At 45.3% G+C, this 19,662-nt stretch overlaps 1 protein-coding gene across 1 annotated transcript; it reads left to right on the plus strand.

The window, feature by feature from the left end:
• The first annotated feature begins 8,755 nt into the window (after positions 1-8,755).
• Positions 8,756-19,281, plus strand: p2ry10 (P2Y receptor family member 10). Its single transcript, XM_055927900.1, has 5 exons — positions 8,756-9,040; positions 9,450-9,611; positions 14,586-14,871; positions 15,292-15,472; positions 15,654-19,281. Exons 3-5 carry the CDS (start codon positions 14,684-14,686, stop codon positions 16,713-16,715), a joined length of 1,431 nt encoding a protein of 476 aa, XP_055783875.1. The 5' UTR covers positions 8,756-9,040; positions 9,450-9,611; positions 14,586-14,683; the 3' UTR covers positions 16,716-19,281.
• The last annotated feature ends 381 nt before the right edge of the window (positions 19,282-19,662 follow it).

The following is a 19,662-nucleotide window of genomic DNA, read 5'->3' on the forward strand; positions in this document are numbered from 1 at the left end:
CCCTGCCTCACACAGGAAGCGGCGCAGGTCCTAATCCAGGCACTTGTCATCTCCCGTCTGGATTACTGCAACTCGCTGTTGGCTGGGCTCCCTGCCTGTGCCATTAAACCCCTACAACTCATCCAGAACGCCGCAGCCCGTCTTGTGTTCAACCTTCCCAAGTTCTCTCACGTCACCCCGCTCCTCCGCTCTCTCCACTGGCTTCCAGTTGAAGCTCGCATCCGCTACAAGACCATGGTGCTTGCCTACGGAGCTGTGAGGGGAACGGCACCTCAGTACCTTCAGGCTCTGATCAGGCCCTACACCCAAACAAGGGCACTGCGTTCATCCACCTCTGGCCTGCTCGCCTACCTACCACTGAGGAAGTACAGTTCCCGCTCAGCCCAGTCAAAACTGTTCGCTGCTCTGGCACCCCAATGGTGGAACAAACTCCCTCACGACGCCAGGACAGCGGAGTCAATCACCACCTTCCGGAGACACCTGAAACCCCACCTCTTTAAGGAATACCTAGGATAGGATAAAGCAATCCTTCTGACCCCCCCCCCCCCCCCCTTAAAATATTTAGATGCACTATTGTAAAGTGGCTGTTCCACTGGATGTCATAAGGTGAATGCACCAATTTGTAAGTCGCTCTGGATAAGAGCGTCTGCTAAATGACTTAAATGTAAATGAGTGGAGGGCGTTTGACCGCTGATCCATTACGGATGCAATGAGGCAGTGATCGCTGAGATCTTGGTTGAAAACAGCAGAGGTGTATTTAGAGGGCAAGTTGGTCAGGATGATATCTATGATGGTGCCCATGTTTACGGATTTGGGGTGGTACCTGGTAGGTTCATTGATCATTTGTGTCAGATTGAGGGCATAAAGCTTAGATTGTAGGACGGCTGAGGTGTTAAGCATGTCCCAGTTTAGGTCACCTAGCAGCACGAGCTCTGAAGATAGATGGGGGGCAATCAGTTCACATATTGTATCCAGAGCACAGCTGGGGGCATAGGGTGGTCTATAACAGGTGGAAACGGTGAGAGACTTGTTTTTAGAGAGGGGGATTTTTAAAAGTAGAAGTTCAAATTGTTTGGGTACAGACTTGGATAGTAGGACAGAACTCTGCAGTAGAGAGTCCGCCCCTGTTAGAGCAGAATTGGACTTGGATTGTATAAAAGACAAAACATACATGTACATTTGTGTAAATATATTACATATTCATGTATATGATGAAATATTACGTACGTACCTTTATGATTTATATTTACCTGATTGAGATATATTCATTTGTTGTTAGTGTAACTCAGTGTAACTCAGTTTGCCCCCCCCCCCAACTCTTGCACGTTCATTGTACTGTGTAGTGTGTTAGTATAAAGGCAGGAAGTTGGGCGAAGGAGTCCTTGCCAGATGCGGCAGCGGTATAGTTTTTTGACCAGACAGACAGACAGACAGACAGACAGACAGACAGACAGGCAGACAGGCAGGCAGGCAGGCAGGCAGGCAGGCAGGCAGGCAGACAGACAGACAGACAGACAGACAGACAGACAGACAGACAGACAGGTCATATTATGTATTTTCCATATCAAGTAATCTATGCTTGAAGTTGATTGGAGAATCATTTTTTTGTTATATATATTGTCCGTTTGGAAACCTTGAGTGTGGACTGTATGCGTACACTGCCCCCAGCTGTGCTCACTACTTGGGCAGTGGGCAGTGGAAAGAGGAAAGGAAGCCACTACAGCCCCTTTTGGTCGTTCTATCTTGTCTGAAAATGTTGTAGTTAGGAATGGAGATTTCAGAGTTTTTGTTGGTCTTCCTAAGCCAGGATTCAGACACGGCTAGGACATCCGGGTTGGCAGAGTGTGCTAAAGCAGTGAATAAAACAAACTTAGGGAGGAGGCTTCTAATGTTAACATGCATGACACCGAGGCTATTACGGTTACAGAAGTCATCAAAAGAGAGCGCCTGGGGAATAGGAGTGGAGCTAGGCACTGCAGGGCCTGGATTCACCTCTACATCACCAGAGGAACAGAGGAGGAGTAGGATAAGGGTACGGCTAAAAGCTATGAGAATTGATTGTCTGGGACGTCTGGAACAGAGAGTAAAAGGAGCAGGTTTCTGGGGGCGATAAAATAGCTTCAAGGTATAATGTACAGACAAAGGTATGGTAGGATGTGAATACAGTGGAGGTAAACCTAGGCATTGAGTGATGATGAGAGAGATATTGTCTCTAGAAACATCATTGAAACCAGGTGATGTCATCGCATATGTGGGTGGTGGAACTGAAAGGTTGGATATGCTATAGTGAGCGGGACTAGAGTCTCTACAGTGAAATAAGCCAATAAACACTAACACTAACCAGAACAGCAATGGACAAGGCATATTGACATATTGACATTAACCTGTCTAGGATCAGCGTGGCGCTAGCGGCACACCCCCCCCCCCCCCACTGAAAAACCAGTGCCGCGAAATTCAAAAAAAATATTTTTTTAAAATATTTAACTTTCACACATTAAAGTCCAATACAGCTAATGAAAGACACAGATCTTATGAATCCAGTCAACATTTCCGATTTTTAAAATGTTTTACAGGGAAGACACAATATGTAAAGATGTACATCTATTACCTAAAAACACATTAGCATAATCCACCATCTTTTATTTGTCCACCAACACCAGTAGCCATCACCAATTCGGCTAAACTAAGATATTTATAGCCCCTAACCAACAAAAAAACTCATTAGATGACAGTCTGATAACATATTTATGGTATGGGATAGGTTTTGTTAGAAAAAAGTGCATATTTCAGGTATATGGCATAGTTTACAATTGCACCCACCATCACAAATGGACTAGAATAATTACAATGAGCAACGTGTTTACCTAACTACTAATCATCAAACATTTCGTAAAAATACACAGCATACACGAATCGAAAGACACAGATCCTGTGAATACAGACAATATTTCAGATTTTCTAAGTGTCTTACAGCGAAAACACAATAAATCGTTATATTAGCTTAGCACATAGCAATTAGCAGCCCAGCATTGATTCTAGCCAAAGTGAGCGATAAAAGTCAACATCGCCAAAAGATATTAATTTTTTCACTAACCTTCTCAGAATTCTTCCGATGACACTCCTGTAACATCACATTACAACATGCATATACAGTTTGATCGAAAATGTTTATATTTAGCCACCAAAATCATGGTTAGACAATGTGAAATGTAGACAAGCTGGTAAAGAAAACGTCCTTGCGCCACTTAGACAGTGATCTACTCTTATACATAAATACTCATAAACGTGACTAAAAAATATAGGGTGGACAGGGATTGATAGACAATTTAATTCTTAATACAATTGCGTTATTACATTTTTTAATTTATCCTTACTTTTCAATACAGTTTGCGCCAAGCGAAGCTACGTCAAAAAACATGGCGTCCTAAGCCACTAAAATGTTTCGACAGAAACACGATTTATCATAATAAAAATGTCCTACCTTGAGCTGTTCTTCCATCAGTATCTTGGGCAAAGGATCCTTTCTTGGGAGAAATCGTCTTTTGGTGGAAAGCTGTCCTCTTGCCATGTGGAAATGTCAACTACGTTCGGGATGAACTGAAAAGCGTGCCCAACTTTTCACATCGTTGCAAAAATAAATGTCCCAAAATCGCACTAAACGGATATAAATTGCTATAAAACGCTTTAAATTAACTACTTTGTGATGTTTGTAACTCCTATAACGAGTGAAAAGATGACCGGAGAAATATAACAGGCTAAACTAACGCTTGGAACAGGAGAGGGTCGGTGTCTTCCACGCGCGTTACGCAGCAAGAAAAGACTTGCTAGCTAAAGGTTTTTTTCATTTGTAGGGCCTGTGAACGAGCAATCGAGCCCGTTGGAATCGTCATCACGTAAAGGCATCCAGGGGAAGACGTAAGAAGTGTCCGTATAGTCATAGCAACGACAGTGCCCTTTTAAATGACTTCAGAAAAGTGGCCAACGTTTCTCAAATCTGACTCCATGTCAGGGAAATTGCTGTAGAATGGGCTCTGTTCCACTTAGAGACAAAATTTCAACTCCTATAGAAACTATAGACTGTTTTCTATCCAATAATAATAATAATATGCATATTGTACGATCAAGGATTTTGTGGGAAGCCGTTTAAAAAATTAGCCACATTAGCATAAATAGTCTAAACAGCGCCCCCATCCCCAACAGGTTAAGGAGAGGCATGGTTAATCAAGTGATCATAAGGGTCCAGTGAGTAGAGGTTGGTTGGGGTCACGGCGATTCAGACAGCTAGCCGGGCTATCGTTAGCAAGCAGAGGATGGAGGTCTGTTTTTGTTTCGTGCGTTTCCGTCGGTAGATTAGTGGGGTTCCGTGTGGTAGAGGGGACCATTCCAAATGGAAAAATAGATAGAGTTAGAGTGACCCAAGAAAATTGTCCGATAGACCTATTCAGATAGCAGCTGATAAGACAGCTAACGATTAGCGGGCCACAGATGGGCGTTCAGGTTATGTCGCGACGGAGGGTCCAGTTGGATAACTCCCTCGGGCAGATAACGTTGGTAGTCCAGTCGTGGATGACTGGTGGGGCTCCGTATCGGCAGTAAAACGGGTCCGGATAGGTGATTGTAGCCCAGGAGTGGCTGATGGAAATCTTCAGCTGGCTAGCTCCGGAATAATTTATGTTTGCTCCGGGGCCGACATAAGCCAATAGTCACTCGGATAGCAGCTAGCTAGCTGCAAGATACAGGTGTAAATGTCCAGAGCTTGCGGTAGAAATCTGGGGATATGGAGAGAAAACAGGTCCGGTATGCTCTGGCCTGAGTTGCATTGTACAAAACTGACGATAGCTTTTCGAGCTAAAGGATAGCTGATGACCGCCAACCGTGGTTAGCTGATTACTAACAATTAGCCAGTGAACTGGCTAGCTTCTGGCTAGCTTCTGGCTAGCTTCTGGTTAGCTTCTGGCTAGCTTCTGGCTAGCTTCTATTGTGGATTTCAGATTTGAGGTGAATAATACTTAAAAAAATATATATTAGTGAGGCAGGAGAATGTTTTGAAGTTGAGTTTTTAGAAGAAAAAAATATATATATTAAACCTGTCTAGGACTGGGGTGCCGCTAGCGGCACACCCCCCCCACCCCCACTGAAAAGGCAGAGCCGCGAAATGAAATTTTTTTTTTTTTTTTAAATATTTAACTTTCACACATTAAAGTCCAATACAGCTAATGAAAGACACAGATCTTGTGAATCCAGCCAACATGTCCGATTTTTTAAATGTTTTACAGGGAAGACACAATATGTAAAGATGTAAATCTATTAGCTAAAAACACATTAGCATAATCCACCATCTTTTATTTGTCCACCAACACCAGTAGCTATCACCAATTCGGCTAAACTAAGATATTTATAGCCCCTAACCAAGAAAAAAAACTCATCAGATGACAGTCTGATAACATATTTATGGTATGGGATAGGTTTTGTTAGAAAAATGTGCATATTTCAGGTAGATGGCATAGTTTACAATTGCACCCACCGTCACAAATGGACTAGAATAATTACAATGAGCAACGTGTTTACCTAACTACTAATCATCAAACATTTCGTAAAAATACACAGCATACACTAATCGAAAGACACAGATCCTGTGAATACAGACAATATTTCAGATTTTCTAAGTGTCTTACAGCGAAAACACAATAAATCGTTATATTAGCATAGCACAGGTGCAAACATTACCCCAGCATTGATTCTAGCCAAAGAGAGCGATAACGTAAACATCGCCAAAATATATTATTTTTTTCACTAACCTTCTCAGAATTCTTCAGATGACACCCCTGTAACATCACATTACAACATACATATACAGTTTGTTCGAAAATGTGCATATTTAGCATATTTAGCCACCAAAATCATGGTTAGACAATGTGAAATGTAGCCCAGCTGGTGAGAAAATGTCCTGCGCCACATTAGACAGTGATCTAGTCGTATACATAAATACTCATAAACGTGACTAAAAAATATAGGGTGGACAGCGATTGATAGACAATTTAATTCTTAATACAATCGCGGAATTACATTTTTTAAATTATCCTTACTTTTCAATACAGTTTGCACCAAGCGAAGCTACGTCAAAAAACATGGCATCCTAAGCCACTAACATTTTTCGACAGAAACACGATTTATCATAATAAATTGTTCCGACTTTGAGCTGTTCTCCATCAGTATCTTGGGCAAAGGATCCTTTCTTGGGTCTAATCGTCTTTTGGTGGAAAGCTGTCCTCTTGCCATGTGGAAATGCCAACTGCGTTCAGCATGAACTGAAAGCGTGCCCAGCTATTCACAGCGTTTCAGAAATAAATGTCCCAAAATCGCACTAAACGGATATAAATTGCTATAAAACGCTTTAAATTAACTACCTTATGATGTTTTTAACTCCTATAACGAGTAGAAACATGACCTGAGAAAGATTACTCGCCACACTAATGCTTGGAACAAGTGCGGGTCGGTGTCCTCTAGGCGCAAGACGCAGCTGCAAAAGAGTTACTAGCTACAAGGTTTTTTTATTTATAGTGCCTGTGATTGCGCAATCGACCCCATTCAAATCGTCATCACGTAAAGGCATCCAGGGGAAGACGTAAGCAGTGTCCGTATACTCATAGGAATAACATTGGCCTTAAAACTGACTCCAGAACAGTGGCCAAAATTTCTGAAATCTGACTCCATGTCAGGGAAATTGCTGTAGAATGGGTTCTGTTCCACTTAGAGACAAAATTTCAACTCCTATAGAAACTATAGACTGTTTTCTATCCAATAATAATAATAATATGCATATTGTACGATCAAGAATTTTTTAGGAAACCGTTTCAAAAATTACACGATTACCATAAATAGTGACAACAGCACCCCCTAGCCTTAACAGGTTAAAAAGATATGCGAAGAAAATATGAAAATATGTAAATATATATATATACACGGGACACGACAAGACGAGGACAAAGGACGTCTGACTGCTATGCCATCTTGGAAAGAAAAATGAAAATTTTACGAAAAGGGCGGGAAATATGCAGCCAAAGGACAATGACAGCAGATACAAATTCAATGCTTTAACTAATTATGACAAATATTAAGAAAATGGCAACTACAGTGTCAGTGTAGTTGCCAGTGTAGTTGTCAAAAATGAAAATGTTGATCAATGTAACAAAGTAATGAATTCAAGTACGTTACCTTACACGTTATGTTGGCTGACAATTTGTTAGCTACACTGTCCTTATGAACCACATAGCATTACAGCAGTATGTACCGTTATGTTAGCTAGCTACCTAACACTAGTTGGCTACTTATATACATCAAACTTGCCAGTATATTAACTCTAGGCTAACTAACTACTTAACGTTTTATTGACTTGATTATTCCCGTCATTCTTAGTTTAGCTAAATGGTATAGTCGCCGTCTCAATGGAGATTCGAGTGTTTCTTAAATTCGCTCTGGCTATCTACTCCGATTTCAGAGCTCGTCTCAGTGTACCAGAGCACAGAAAATGACGGGAATATGTGTACCAGCGCTCAACACCCGTTGAATATGGTCAGTGTCATTAAACGTCGGCAAAAAAGCGTACTTAAATTGTTGCCAGCAGCACAGTTACATTCACCAAGGCTCTGAATAAAATGAAAACTGCCTAACCAGCTCTGCTAGGGCGAGTAAAATGGTCAGAGTGGATTAATTTGTGTATGGAAGTAGCTAGCAAGCTATCCAACGTCAGCTTGGGTGCTTGACTGCCGTTGTAAGGTCAAAACACTCAAATCAACCGTACTCGTCGGCCAGAGCATCCAGGGTGCGCTCCGAGAGCCAAACGCTCTGAATTTACAAACAGACAATCTGACAACACTCTGAATTTACAAGCGCACTCTGGTACTCCAAATTGAATTTAAGAACACACCCGAAGTCGTAAAATATCTAACTAGTCATTTGTTAAGCTAACTAGCTAGCAAGAGGTTGCATAGCAACAGCATCAACTTCCAGAATACAGGCAAAGCTCTAGAACGGTCAACTGAAAGGATACCATTCATTTACAGCATACAAAAATTAACAAATAGTATATGGCATGTAGTATATACTCATTAAGTATGTAGTATATAGTATGTTAGTATGGGTATTCAAACACAGCTTAGGAGAGAAGAGTAGAGGAGACAGGAGAGGACGAGCAGAGAAGAGGAGAGAGGAGAGGAATCAACTTTTGAGAGTTGAGAAGCAGCCTCTGTCACTGGGTCAGAGTAGTTGTCAGTGTAGTTGTCAGTGTAGTTGTCAGTGTAGTTGTCAGTGTAGTTGTCAGTGTAGTTGTCAGTGTAGTTGTCAGTGTAGTTGTCAGTGTAGTTGTCAGTGTCGTTGTCAGTGTAGTTGTCAGTGTAGTTGCCAGTGTAGTTGCCAGTGTAGTTGCCAGTGTAGTTGTCAGTGTAGTTGTCCGTGTAGTTGCCAGTGTAGTTGTCAGTGTAGTTGTCAGTGTAGTTGTCAGTGTAGTTGTCAGAGTAGTTGTCAGTGTAGTTGTCAGTGTAGTTGTCAGTGTAGTTGTCAGTGTAGTTGTCAGTGTAGTTGCCAGTGTAGTTGCCAGTGTGGTTGTCAGTGTAGTTGTCAGTGTAGTTGTCAGTGTAGTTGTCAGTGTAGTTGTCAGTGTAGTTGCCAGTGTAGTTGCCAGTGTAGTTGTCAGTGTAGGGACTATAGTGAGATATATAGTGTGATAAACTGAAATAAGAAGCAGACAGGCAGTCATCTATGTCAGTTTTAATAGTTGATAAAGACAGTTGGAAAAGGGAAGTAGCTTATTTCATAAGAGGAAGTAAAGAACCGTTTTGTACAGTTTTCTCTAACCCTAACCCTCTACAGCTATCTGTCTCTCTGTCAGATAGGATCTGTGTGACTCAGAGAAGGCTGTTCGTGACTGGTGGATCAGGGTGTGTTGTAGTTAGTGACTGGGTGTAGTTGACGTGGAGGGGATTCCCACTCTGTGTTCTGCTCTCACCTGGACTGAAGCTCAAAGTGCTACACCTGAATGAAGGTAACAACGATCTCTCTGTTCTTACAGGCGCACGCCCCGCCCCAGCAGTGTGTAGTGTTGTGTTAAGGTGTTGCTAGGGTCTGCCCCAGCAGTGTGTAGTGTTGTGTTAAGGTGTTGCTAAGGTCTGACTGACGTAACCAATGGTAGTTTCACAGACGGGCAAAACCCGAGAACCCTGATAGCCACTTCCTACACAAAAAATGCATGCATGCATGTGCGCGCTCACACACACACACAAGCACACACACACAGACCGCGCCACACAACCCTCGACACCGCTGTTAAAGCTGCTCTGCACCAGAAATTAGCGACCGACAACACGCTCCTACGGCATGGGACATCAGAACAGCTACTGTCACATTTAGACACACAGGAAGCCATGCATGACATAAACTGTTGCCTCCTGCAGTGACAGCAACAGACGAGAGGACCTGTCAGTTGTTCTACAGTTGTTTCACACCAATCTGCTGACGTCATCCTCTGGGCTCTGAACTGACCTCTCACCTCACCTCTACCTGCACCTCATCAGACTGACTCACCTGGAGAGGCAACCTACCTGGTGGAACTAGAGGTAAACCTATAGGTCTTCTGTAAACACAACTAGTGAGCATGTTGAGCTTTTAGACCAGTAGAAGTCTTTCCAGGTCTTCTGTAAACATACCCACTGAGCATGTTGAGCTTTTAGACCAGTAGAAGTCTTTCCAGGTCTTCTGTAAACATACCCACTGAGCATGTTGAGCTTTTAGACCAGTAGAAGTCTTTCCAGGTCTTCTGTAAACATACCCACTGAGCATGTTGAGCTTTTACACCAGTAGAAGTCTTTCCAGGTCTTCTGTAAACATACCTACTGAGCGTGATTTAAGTCTAGACTTTATCTTTGTCTGTATCCTAAGACACAGGGACAGAAAGGGGCTGAGAGGTGTTCTGTCAGAACCTAAGAGGTTGGTTGGTTGGGTTGACACAGGGTCAGAAAGGGGTTGAGAGGTGTTCTGTCAGAACCTAAGAGGTTGGTTGGTTGGGTTGACACAGGGTCAGAAAGGGGTTGAGAGGTGTTCTGTCAGAACCTAAGAGGTTGGTTGGTTGGTTTGACACAGTAGAGAAAAGACGTTGGAAAGTATTATGAATGTCATCCACAAAGACAAAGAAGATGAGGAACTTTAAAATGATCAATCCCAATGTGTTTTGTCTCGTATTGTAGTAGGAAAAGGGGTTCATGTAGAGCTGTGCTGTATTCTGGTTATGGTTAGAGCCATGTAGTTACATCTATATTGTCACATAACTGATTGTAGATCACAGTGTGTTGGTCAGGTCTTGGACTATGTGACTAGACAGTACTGATTGTGTATAGAGGTTTTAGTGTCCTGATTCAACTGTCATACAACAGCTAACAACAAACGTCCTCACAAATTTTGAGAATGTTCCCTTAATAAGGATCCGCCCCTTTCATTCAATATTCTTCTAAAATGACACGCCCAAATCTAACTGCCTGTAGCTCAGGCCCTGAAGTAAGGATATGCATATTCTTGGTACCATTTGAAATGAAACACTTTGAAGTTTGTGGAAATGTGAAAGGAATGTTGGAGAATATAACACAATAGATCTGGTAAAAGATAATACAAAGAAAAAAAAAATGTTCTTTTGTATTTTTTTGTACCATCATCTTTGAAACGCAAGAGAAAGGCCATAATGTATTAATCCAGCCCAGCTGCAATTTAGATGTTGGGCACTAGATGGCAGCAGTGTATGTGCACAGTTTTAGACTGATCCAATGAACCATTTCATTTCGGTTCAAAATGTTGTATCAAGACTGCCCAAATGTGCCTAATTTGTATATTAATAACTTTTCATGTTCATAACTGTGCTCCTCAAACAATAGCATGGTATTCTTTCACTGTAATAGCTACTGTAAATTGTACAGTACAGTTCGATTAACAAGAATTTAAGCTTTCTGCCCATATCAGATATGTCTATGTGCATTAGCATACGTTAGCTCTTCCGTCCGTGGACGGGACACCAATCCTGAATAAGTTTTAAGAGTCTCATTAACTAACGTTTTTATATGAATGTCCCGGTGATGTGCAAGGACTGTTCCTAAGGGACCATTCCCTTAATGTCAAATAGAACTTATCCAGAACGTGGTCGCCATGTTCACAGAATGTAAAATATTGATGTTCTAGACACGTTTCATGGGACTTGGAACATTTCTGTGTATCTGTTGTCAGGGCGTCACCTGATGGTCCCAAAGAATCTTTCTCCACCCCCAAAATAAAATAATCACACATTGTCACTGTTGCAGAGCCAATCAAGGCCGAGATTGGTGAACCACTGATTCATTCACAGCTCTTTGTCTGGTGGCAGAGTTTGGGACACACACAGTGCTTTCAACGTATATATTTGATTACACTGTGCATGTTCATTTATACAGAAATGATTATTTACTTCAAAGTTAAACAGTCCTTCCCCTCTTCTCCTGTGGTAGCCCTGTACAGTCCTCACCTGGGATTTGAACTCACAACCTCTTAGTTCACGGCATTCAGATCTTCCTGCTACGCAACCATGGCCTTGTCAGGTTTCAATTAGACTCTTCTCTCATCATTGATATGATCGTCCCAAAGCAAACCCTAAGCCCTCCTGTGCTCATTGGGCCAGTATAGTTAGGCCTGTGTCCTGAAGCAAACCCTAAGCCCTCCTGTGCTCATTGGGCCAGTATAGTTAGGCCCTGTCCTGAAGCAAACCCTAAGCCCTCCTGTGCTCATTGGGCCAGTATAGTTAGGCCATGTCCTGAAGCAAACCCTAAGCCCTCTTGTGCTCATTGGGCCAGTATAGTTAGGCCATGTCCCAAAGCAAACCCTAAGCCCTCCTGTGCTCATTGGGCCAGTATAGTTAGGCCATGTCCCAAAGCAAACCCTAAGCCCTCCTGTGCTCATTGGGCCAGTTTAGTTAGGTCCTGTCCCAAAGCAAACCCTAAGCCCTCTTGTGCTCATTGGGCCAGTATAGTTATGCCCTGTCCCAAAGCAAACCCTAAGCCCTCCTGTGCTCATTGGGCCAGTATAGTTAGGCCCTGTCCTGAAGCAACCCCTAAGCCCTCCTGTGCTCATTGGGCCAGTATAGTTAGGCCCTGTCCAGAAGCAACCCCTAAGCCCTCCTGTGCTCATTGGGCCAGTATAGTTAGGCCTGTGTCCTGAAGCAAACCCTAAGCCCTCCTGTGCTCATTGGGTTGGTATAGTTAGGTCCTGTCCCAAAGCAAACCCTAAGCCCTCCTGTGCTCATTGGGTTGGTATAGTTAGGCCCTGTCCCAAAGCAAACTCTAAGCCCTCCTGTGCTCATTGGGCCAGTATAGTTAGGCCCTGTCCCAAAGCAAACCCTAAGCCCTCCTGTGCTCATTGGGCCAGTATAGTTAGGCCCTGTCCAGAAGCAAACCCCTTCTCCCGAGGGACTTATGTAGATGTAACAATGTGATGGGTTTAAGCAATAGGCTGAATGCACTTTGAAGTTAATCTCAAAAGAAAACTTAATAAAACCTTGTATTGATCATAGTGATTCAGGAGTATCATTTAAACAGGTTACCACCACCAACATTATACAACTATACTGAAAGACCTTATATTGATGAAACAAGTCAATGATGACAGAATATTAAAATGAACCGATACCTGACAGGAACATGGTGAGGCAGTATGTAAGGCAGTAAAACCTGCCGTGAACTTAGAGGATGTGAGTTCAAATACCAGGTGAGGTATTGATCAGGACATGTTGATCAGGAATTACTGAAAGCTATTAATGGATCAGTGGTTCACCAATCAGGGTGCTGATTGGCTGGGTAAAGGTAACGGGGTGTGATATGAAAGATTTTATGGGGGAAGGGGGTTTCTTTGGGAACATCAGACGACGTCCTGACAACTGATACACATAAAGGTTCCCATGAAACATATCTAGAACATAAATATATTAGATTCTGATAGCATGGCAACCATGTTCTGGGTATGTTTGGTGGAAAGATCGTGGAATATTCTCTCTCTCTCATATATACTCAGGAAAAAAGAAACGTCCCTATTTCAGGACCCTGTCTTTCAAAGATAATTCGTAAAAATCCAAATAACTTCACAGATCTTCATTGTAAAGGGTTTAAACACTGTTTCCCATGCTTGTTCAATGAACCATAAACAATGAATGAACATGCACCTGTGGAACGGTCGCTAAGACACTAACAGCTTACAGGCAGTAGGCAATTAAGGTCACAGTTATGAAAACATAGGACACTAAAGAGGCCTTTCTACTGACTCTGAAAAACACCAAAAAGAAAGATGCCCAGGGTCCCTGGTCATCTGCGTGAACGTGCCTTAGGCATGCTTCAAGGAGGCATGAGGACTGCAGATGTGGCCAGGGCAATAAACTGCAATGTCCGTACTGTGAGACGCCTAAGACAGCGCTACAGGGAGACAGGACGGACAGCTGATCGTCCTCGCAGTGGCAGACCACGTCTAACAACACGTGCACAGGATCGGTACATCCGAACATCACACCTGTGGGACAGGTACAGGATGGCAACAACAACTGCCCGAGTTACACCAGGAACGCACAGTCCCTCCATCAGTACTCAGACTGTACGCAATAGGCTGAGAGAGGCTGGACTGAGGGCTTGTAGACCTGTTGTAAGGCAGGTCCTCACCAGACATCACTGGCAACAATGTCGCCTATGGGCACAAACCCACCGTTGCTGGACCAGACAGAACTGGCAGATTCGCATTTATCATCGAGGTGGAGGGTCCGTCGTGGTCTGGGGCAGTGTGTCACAGCATCATCGGACTGAGCTTGTTGTCGTTGCAGGCAATCTCAACGCTGTGCGTTACAGGGAAGACATCCTCCTCCCTCATGTGGTACCATTCCTGCAGGCTCATCCTGACATGACCCTCCAGCATGACAATGCCACCAGCCATACTGCTCGTTCTGTGCATTGGATCGGAGGGTGAGGGCTAGGGCCATTCCCCCCAGAAATGTCCAGGAACTTGCAGGTGCCTTGGTGGAAGTGTGGGGTAACATCTCATAGCAAGAACTGGCAAATCTGGTGCAGTCCATGAGGAGGAGATGCACTGCAGTACTTAATGCAGCTGGTGCCCACACCAGATACTGACTGTTACTTCTGAATTTGACCCCCCCCTTTGTTCAGGGACACATTATTCCATTTCTGTTGGTCACATGTCTGTGGAACTTGTTCAGTTTATGTCTCAGTTGTTGAATCTTGTTATGTTCATACAAATATTCACACGTTAAGTTTGCTGAAAATAAACGCAGTTGACAGTGAGAGGACGTTTCTTATTATGCTGAGATTATAAACACAGGAAGGGAGTTGGCCAGTCTTGGCGGTTAGGCTGGGGAAGAGGGGGGGGAGTATAGAATGGTTCTGTAGATAACAGAGGAACTGTTGCTGCTGTTAGATTTACCTTGCTACAACATTTTACCGTCTGCTGCTGTCCTCAGAAAAATGTCCGATAGTGTTTTAATCTGTGTAATCATCTGTCTGTCTGTCTGTCTGTTTCTCTGTCAGTTCCTCTCCTGTCCTGATGTGGGAGATGCAGCTTTGGGTACAGAATTAATGTGCGTGACAGTTTATGAGTGTGTGTGTGTGTTTGAGTGTATAAGAGTATGAATCTGAACGTCTCTGATCTGGGGGAGGAGCTTCCTGTTAACTCCTCCATGCGGTGTCCCTACGATGTGATTGGTTGGGAGCCACAAAAAGTACAGCAGCTGTACTTCTGGTTCTACCTGCTGCTCTTCATCCCTGGTCTCTGCCTCAACACCACGGCTCTCTGGGTGCTATGTACACACATCAGGTACACACACACACACACACACACGCACACACACACACACACACACACACACACACGGTACACGCACACACATCAGGTACACACACACACACACACGCACACACACACACACACACACACACACACACACACACACGGTACACGCACACACACACACATCAGGTACACACACACACACACACACACACACACACACACCCACACCCACACCCACACACACACACACACACACACACACACACACACACACACACACACACACACACACACACACACACACACATCAGGTACACACACACACACACACACACACACACACACACACACACACACACACACACACACACACACACACACACACACCCACGCACGCCCTTTCCCCTCCCTAGTGTGTGTTGACCCACTCTCCTCTCTCCTCAGTAAGAAGACCAAGGCAGTGATCTTCATGGTGAACCTGGCTCTAGCTGACCTGCTTCATGTCATGTCTTTGCCTCTGAGGATCCACTACTACCTGACACACACCTGGCCCTTTGGACACACACTGTGTCTGTTCTGTTTCTACCTCAAATACCTCAACATGTACGCTTCCATCAGCTTCCTGGTGAGAACACACTGTCTGTTTCTACCTCAAATACCTCAACATGTACGCTTCCATCAGCTTCCTGGTGAGAACACACTGTCTGTTTCTACCTCAAATACCTCAACATGTACGCTTCCATCAGCTTCCTGGTGAGAACACACACACCTCTAATCTCTCTCTGTCTCTCCACCTCCTCCTCCAGGTGTGTATCAGTGTCCAGAGGTGTGTGTTTTTGCTACGGCCCTTCTATGCCCGGCGGTGGAGACGACGTTATGACCTGTTGATCAGCGCCACCGTGTGGCTGGTGGTGGGAATAGGTTCTTCTCCTTTTATTATCATGAGGATCAGCAACAGCTCTAACCCCAGCCAATACACCCCTAGCCCCAGTACCAGTCTTATACACAGCTCTAACCCCAGCCAATACACCCCTAGCCCCAGTACCAGTCTTATACACAGCTCTAACCCCAGCCAATACAGTCCTATTCCATACTCCACACCCTCCACCTTACCTTACACAAGACCCATCGACGGCTGTTTTAAGGACCTGCCCACCAGGAAACTGCCCCTTCCCCTGGTGGCAGCCATGATGGTGCTTGCGGAGCTGTTTGGGTTTGTGTTACCGCTCAGTGCCATCAGTTACTGCTCTCTCCGGATCGCTCACTCACTGAGACAGAGACAGGACAGCCGCTGCCCCTCGACCAGCCAGGCCCAACCCTCAGCCCTGACAGACAGAGAGCACCACCACAACCACGCCTGCCCCTCGACCAGCCAGGCCCAACCCTCAGCCCTGACAGACAGAGAGCACCACCACAACCACGCCTGCCCCTCGACCAGCCAGGCACAACCCTCAGCCCAGACAGACAGAGAGCACCACCACAACCACCGCTGCCCCTCGACCAGCCAGGCACAACCCTCAGCCCTGATGAACAGGCAGATCGACAAAGAAAAGCGTCGTGCCCTGAGGATGGTTATGAGCTGCTCGGCTCTGTTCCTGTTCTGTTTCGCTCCGTACCACGTCAATTTCCTGTTGTACGTGATGGTGTCTCAGGATATAGTGTCCCACTGCCCCACGATGCTGGTGGTGCGTCATTTCCACCCCGTCTCTCTGTGTGTAGCCAGTCTTTCCTGCTGCCTGAACCCTTTGCTGTATTACTTCCTCACTGCAGAGTTCAGACAGCACCTCTCCCAACGCACCTCCTCCCTCTCCTCCTCCATTAGAGGCCGGCTCATGAGCCTGGAAAGCACATCCTCTTTTAGGGAGTAACAACTCCTGTAGGGAGCACTTTGTCTCCTCCTCCTCTCCTCAATCAATCAAATGTATTTATATACTCCTTCTTACATCGGCTGATATCTCTAAGTGCTGTACAGAAACCCCCAGCCTAAAACCCCAAACAGCAAGCAATGCAGGTGTAGAAGCACGGTGTCTGGGAAAAACTCCCTAGAAAGGCCAAAACCTAGGAAGAAACCTAGAGAGGAACCAGGCTATGAGGGGTGGCCAGTCCTCTTCTGGCTGTGCCGGGTGGAGATTATAACAGAACTATGCCATGATGTTCAAATGTTCATAAATGACCAGCAGGGTCAAATAATAATAATCACAGTAGTTGTTGAGGGTGCAGCAAGTCAGCACCTCAGGAGTAAATGTCAGTTGGCTTTTCATAGCCGGTCATTAAGAGTATCTCTACCGCTCCTGCTGTCTCTAGAGAGTTGAAAACAGCAGGTCTGGGACAAGGTAGCACGTCCGGTGAACAGGTCAGGGTTCCATAGCCGCAGGCAGAACAGTTGAAACTGGAGCAGCAGCATGGCCAGGTGGACTGGGGACAGCAAGGAGTCATCATGCCCGGTAGTCCTGAGGCATGGTCCCAGGCCTCAGTTCCTTTGGGAGGGGAGGGAGAGAGAATTAGAGAGAGCATTCTTAAATTCACACAGGACACCGGATAAGACAGGAGAAATACTCTAGATATAACAGACTGACCCTAGCCCCCCGACACAAACTATTGCAGCATAAATACTGGAGGCTGAGAGAGGAGGGGTCCGGAGACACTGTGGCCCCATCTGACGATACCCCCGGACAGGGCCAAACAGGCAGGACATAACTCCACCCACTTTGACAAAGCACAGCCCCCACACCACTAGAGGGATATCAACAGACCACTAACTTATTACCCTGAGACAAGGCTGAGTATAGCCCATAAGGATCTCCCTCATAGCATGAGTCCGAGGGGGAGGGGGTGCCAACCCAGACAGGAAGATCACGTCAGTGACTCAACCCACTCAAGTGACGCACCCCTTCTACGGACGGCATGGAAGAGCACCAGTAAGCCAGTGACTCAGCCCCTGTAATAGGGTTAGAGGCAGAGAATCCCAGTGGAGAGAGGGGAACCAGCCAGGCAGAGACAGCAAGGGCGGTTCGTTGCTCCAGAGCCTTTCCGTTCACCTTCACACTCCTGGGGCCAGACTGCATTCAATCATAGGACCTACTGAAGAGATGAGTCTTCAATAAAGACTTAAAAGTTGAGACCGAGTCTGTGTCTCTCACATGGATAGGCAGACCATTCCATAAAAATTGAGCCCTATAGGAGAAAGCCCTGCCTCCAGCTGTTTGCTTAGAAATTCTAGGGACAACTAGGAGGCCTGCATCTTGTGACCGTAGCGTACGTGTAGGTATGTACGGCAGGACCAAATCAGACATAAGTAGGAGCAAGTCCATGTAATGCTTTGTAGGTTAGCAGTAAAACCTTGAAATCAGCCCTTGCCTTAACATGAAGCCAGTGCAGGGAAGCTAGCACTGGAGTAAAATGATCCTATTTCTTGGTTCTAGTCAGGATTCTAGCAGCCGTATTTAGCACTAACTGAAGTTTATTTAGTGCTTTATCCAGGAAGCCTCTCTCCTTTCTCTTTCCTCCTCCTCTCGTCTCTCTCTCCTCCTCCTCCTGTCCTCTCTCTCTCCTCATCTCCCCTCTCTCTCTCTTTCTCTCTCCTCCTGTCTCCTCTCTCTCCTCCTCTCTCTCTCCTTCTCTTTCTTCTCCTCCCCTCCTCTCTCTCTCCTCCTCCTCCCCTCTCTCGTCCTCTCTCTCTCTCTCTCTCTCTCTCTCTCTCTCTCCTCCTCCTCCTGTCCTCTCTCCTCTCTCTCTCACCTCCTGTCTATCTCCTTCTCTTTCTTCTCCTCCCCCCTCTCTCCTCCTTTCTCTCTCCTCCTCCTCCCCTCTCTCGTCCTCTCTCTCTCTCTCTCTCTCCTCCTCCTTTTACTCCTCTTCTCCTCCTGTCTCCTCTCTCCCCTCCTCTCTCTCTCCTCTTCCTCCTCCTATCCTCTCTCCTCCTCCTCTCCTTTCCTCTCTCCTCCTCATCCTTCTACTCCTTTCCTCTCTTCCTCTCCTTTCTCTCCTCTCCACTCATCATCCTTTCCTCCTCTGTCCTCTCCTTTCCTCCTCTCTCCCCCTCTCCTCTCCCCTCTCCTCTCTTCTCCGCTCTCATCTCTCCCCTCTCCTCCTTTTACTCATCTCCTATTTTCCTGTCTCGTCCTCTCCTCTTCCTCCTCCTTTCCTCTTCCTCTTCCATTTCCTCCTCATCTCCTCCGTAGACAGATAAAGACTGTTACACAACAGAACACCCCCCCACACTCTGGAGGGACAGAGAGACACTGAACTCTGACCTTGAAAAAGTGATATGTAACCAGCTATGTTAATGTAAGATAAACTGCTGTTGTTTGAAGGGGACTCTTATAAGCTAAATGTGCTAAACCAGTAAGAAGCAGAGAAAGCCATTGTACGCATCAGCTGCTGTTTAACCATGTTGTAATTGATGTAAATAAAAATCAGCTTGTTGCTATATCAGACTGACCAGTGGGTTTAATACTGCCAGTTCACATGAAGTAAAGGAAGTCTGTGCTTTTCAAAGATACTCAGAGAGAGAGGCTACTGTAGTCTGAGCTGCTTAATACTGCTAGTTCACATGAAGTAAAGGAGGTCTGTGCTTCTCAAAGATACTCAGAGAGAGAGGCTACTGTAGAGTCTGAGCTGCTGAGGAAGTTGGGCGCTGATGGGGTAAGTGTTGGAGTGTGATGCTAAACCACACAGGAGCTGAAGCAAAGATATGAAACACGCACACACACTCGCACTCGCTCACACACACTCGCACTCGCTCACACGCACACTCGCTCACACACACACACACACTCGCACTCGCCCACACGCACACTCGCTCACACACACACA

This window comes from Salvelinus fontinalis, chromosome 6 (genome assembly GCF_029448725.1).
Source record: "Salvelinus fontinalis isolate EN_2023a chromosome 6, ASM2944872v1, whole genome shotgun sequence".
Classification (NCBI taxonomy): Eukaryota; Metazoa; Chordata; class Actinopteri; order Salmoniformes; family Salmonidae; genus Salvelinus; species Salvelinus fontinalis.